Here is a 2,152-nt window from a genome sequence, read left to right as displayed (position 1 = left end):
AGCACACATGAACTAAATTAAATCGATAAAATTAAAATTCATCGTGTTAAGTTTGGCCAGCGAATATATTTCTTTCTCATCAAAATTGAACACCATACCGTATATGATGTGGTTAATTTTATTTTTCTTTTGAATGTGCATGCACCACAGTCATTTACTGAAACTCAGAACCACAGCTATAGTTTTTAGTTAGCTGTTTTCTAACTACCACAGTCTAAGAGTAATATGTTGTACAATTAACAGCTCTTAAACAGCAAGGTGGTCACCTCAGTTGAAGATTGGCACAGACCTGTCCGATCTGTGTGTATCTCCCACTTTTGTCTCTGTTCTTCATTCGTCTTTTGCTTGTTCAATGTTCATACACCTAAATACAACTTTTTATCGCGGACAGCAAATCATAAGGAGGACACCACGATTTGAGATGTAGAAACGATACAAAGTTGAACGGCCAAAAGTCCCGTTTTCCAAGGGGAGGAGGAGGCAGTAGGGGGTGGGGAAGGAGACAGACTCTGACTGTAGACATACACGCATACACGCACACACACATACCGCCACCAATCCCCATATTTCCCCTCCTTCCCCACCCACCCCACACATAACCCTCCCTCTCTCCCAAGGTCCACACATTATTAGCTGGTCACTATCTACACATAGGTCGCAATTACATGCTCCACACGGCAAAGAGCAAGAAAATGTTATTTTTTTTTCAAATAAAAAGACAAAATTCAGTACACAGCTTTTACAACCAAATCAAAAGAAGAATCTCGAGAAAATGCGAAATGTCACAAAGTCTTAACAGTCGCATCCAGGATTAAAAACCGAGGAGGCCGTGGATCTAGTCTCCGATTGGAGATTCATTCACCAGAATACAACACTCTGGTCTCTGTGACAGCTCTGTGTGTGTGTGTGTGTGTGTGTGTGTTTATTGTCTTAAAGCAGGTACATCATCACTCTGCAAGTTCATTGTCTTATTTTTTTTTGCCACAGTGCATTTCCAAGCTGTATATGGAGTTTGTATTTTCATTTCCCCAAAAGAGTTTCTCTTTTCATTTATTGTGTGTGTAAAATCTAAGTCGAGTGGCAGATGTTCGCTGTCAGAATTCACATATATATATATATTTCTGTATAATATATATTTCTGATTGTGTCTCCTTTTAGTTTCATGTTGTTGTTCAATTCTCCCTTCCCCCTCTTGTGTTAAATGTTTTCTTTTGTCCGCTCTACACATAGTATTCTTTGTCCTTGTTTTTGTGCTTCTTACTGCTGCCTTTCGCACTCAGTTGTTTCTCCTTGACAACAGTACCGTTGGTCTGCGCGGAGTTACTGATATAATTGCGAGTCTCGTCCACCCGGTAGGAGCCTTCGTCCCTGTTGCGGTACTTGTACATGGCATAGAGGAGGATCAGGATGCAGAGAGCTGCCGCCGCCACTATCCCCACGACCATCCCGGTCGTGCTGCTCGATTCCCGCACCACCTCCGAGGCCCCAGGACCCCGGCGCACTCCCGGATCCGTGGGGTTGGCTGTGGGTACATTACGGAACATGGGTGAGGTGACTAGGGGGGGACTCTTCAGCTTGGTACTGTCTACCTCGTACGCGGTGGGTAAGGGGACCAACACCGAGCCCGGGTAGGGTTTCTGCTCACGCGTGTTCAACTTGCCCGCGGGCAGCTTGGGCAATTTCCCGGGCGGCACGGAACTGAGCAGCTCAGGGACAGAGGCAGTGGTAGCAATCCTACCGGATTCAGACGCTTTGTTAGGTCTAAAGTCCTTGTAATCCCACTTGGGTGCGTGCGCTTTGTAGCCACCTTCAAAGGCCGATGTGGACAAGGTCTTATCTGTTACCAAGGACAAGGTGGTGTGAAAATCTTCATCATCAGTAGGGGGTAGATTAGAGTCATGTGCCTCCCCTGAGCCATAACCAGATATCATCAAGCCAGCATCACAATCATCGTGGTCCTGCTCCGACAGGCAAGGTAACCCCACCTCAGGGATCATGGACAGAGAATCTTTGGTGCCCTCAATAATGGTGAGAAGGGGACGGAAGGTAGGGAGGAGGGAGATGAAAGGTGCACGAGTGGCGAGAGGAGGGTTTGCTAAGGCTTCTTCTGTCACTACAGGGAAAACTAATTCATCTCCTAGGATGGAAGGAG

General features: G+C 46.0%; 1 protein-coding gene across 1 annotated transcript; it reads right to left on the bottom strand.

The window, feature by feature from the left end:
• Positions 1–623: 623 nt before the first annotated feature.
• LOC109923419 (neurexin-3-beta-like) lies at positions 624–2,141 on the bottom strand (the record flags this gene model as incomplete). The annotated part of the gene is made up of 1 exon (XM_020523446.2): positions 624–2,141. A coding segment is annotated over one exon (921 nt), but the record flags the coding sequence as incomplete, so codon positions are not given.
• Positions 2,142–2,152: the final 11 nt, after the last annotated feature.

Source organism: Rhincodon typus, unplaced genomic scaffold (assembly GCF_021869965.1).
Source record: "Rhincodon typus isolate 14 unplaced genomic scaffold, sRhiTyp1.1 hic_rhity00000145, whole genome shotgun sequence".
Taxonomy (NCBI): Eukaryota; Metazoa; Chordata; class Chondrichthyes; order Orectolobiformes; family Rhincodontidae; genus Rhincodon; species Rhincodon typus.
Note: the sequence above shows the minus strand (reverse complement) of the source record. Positions and strands in the feature narration are given on the sequence as shown.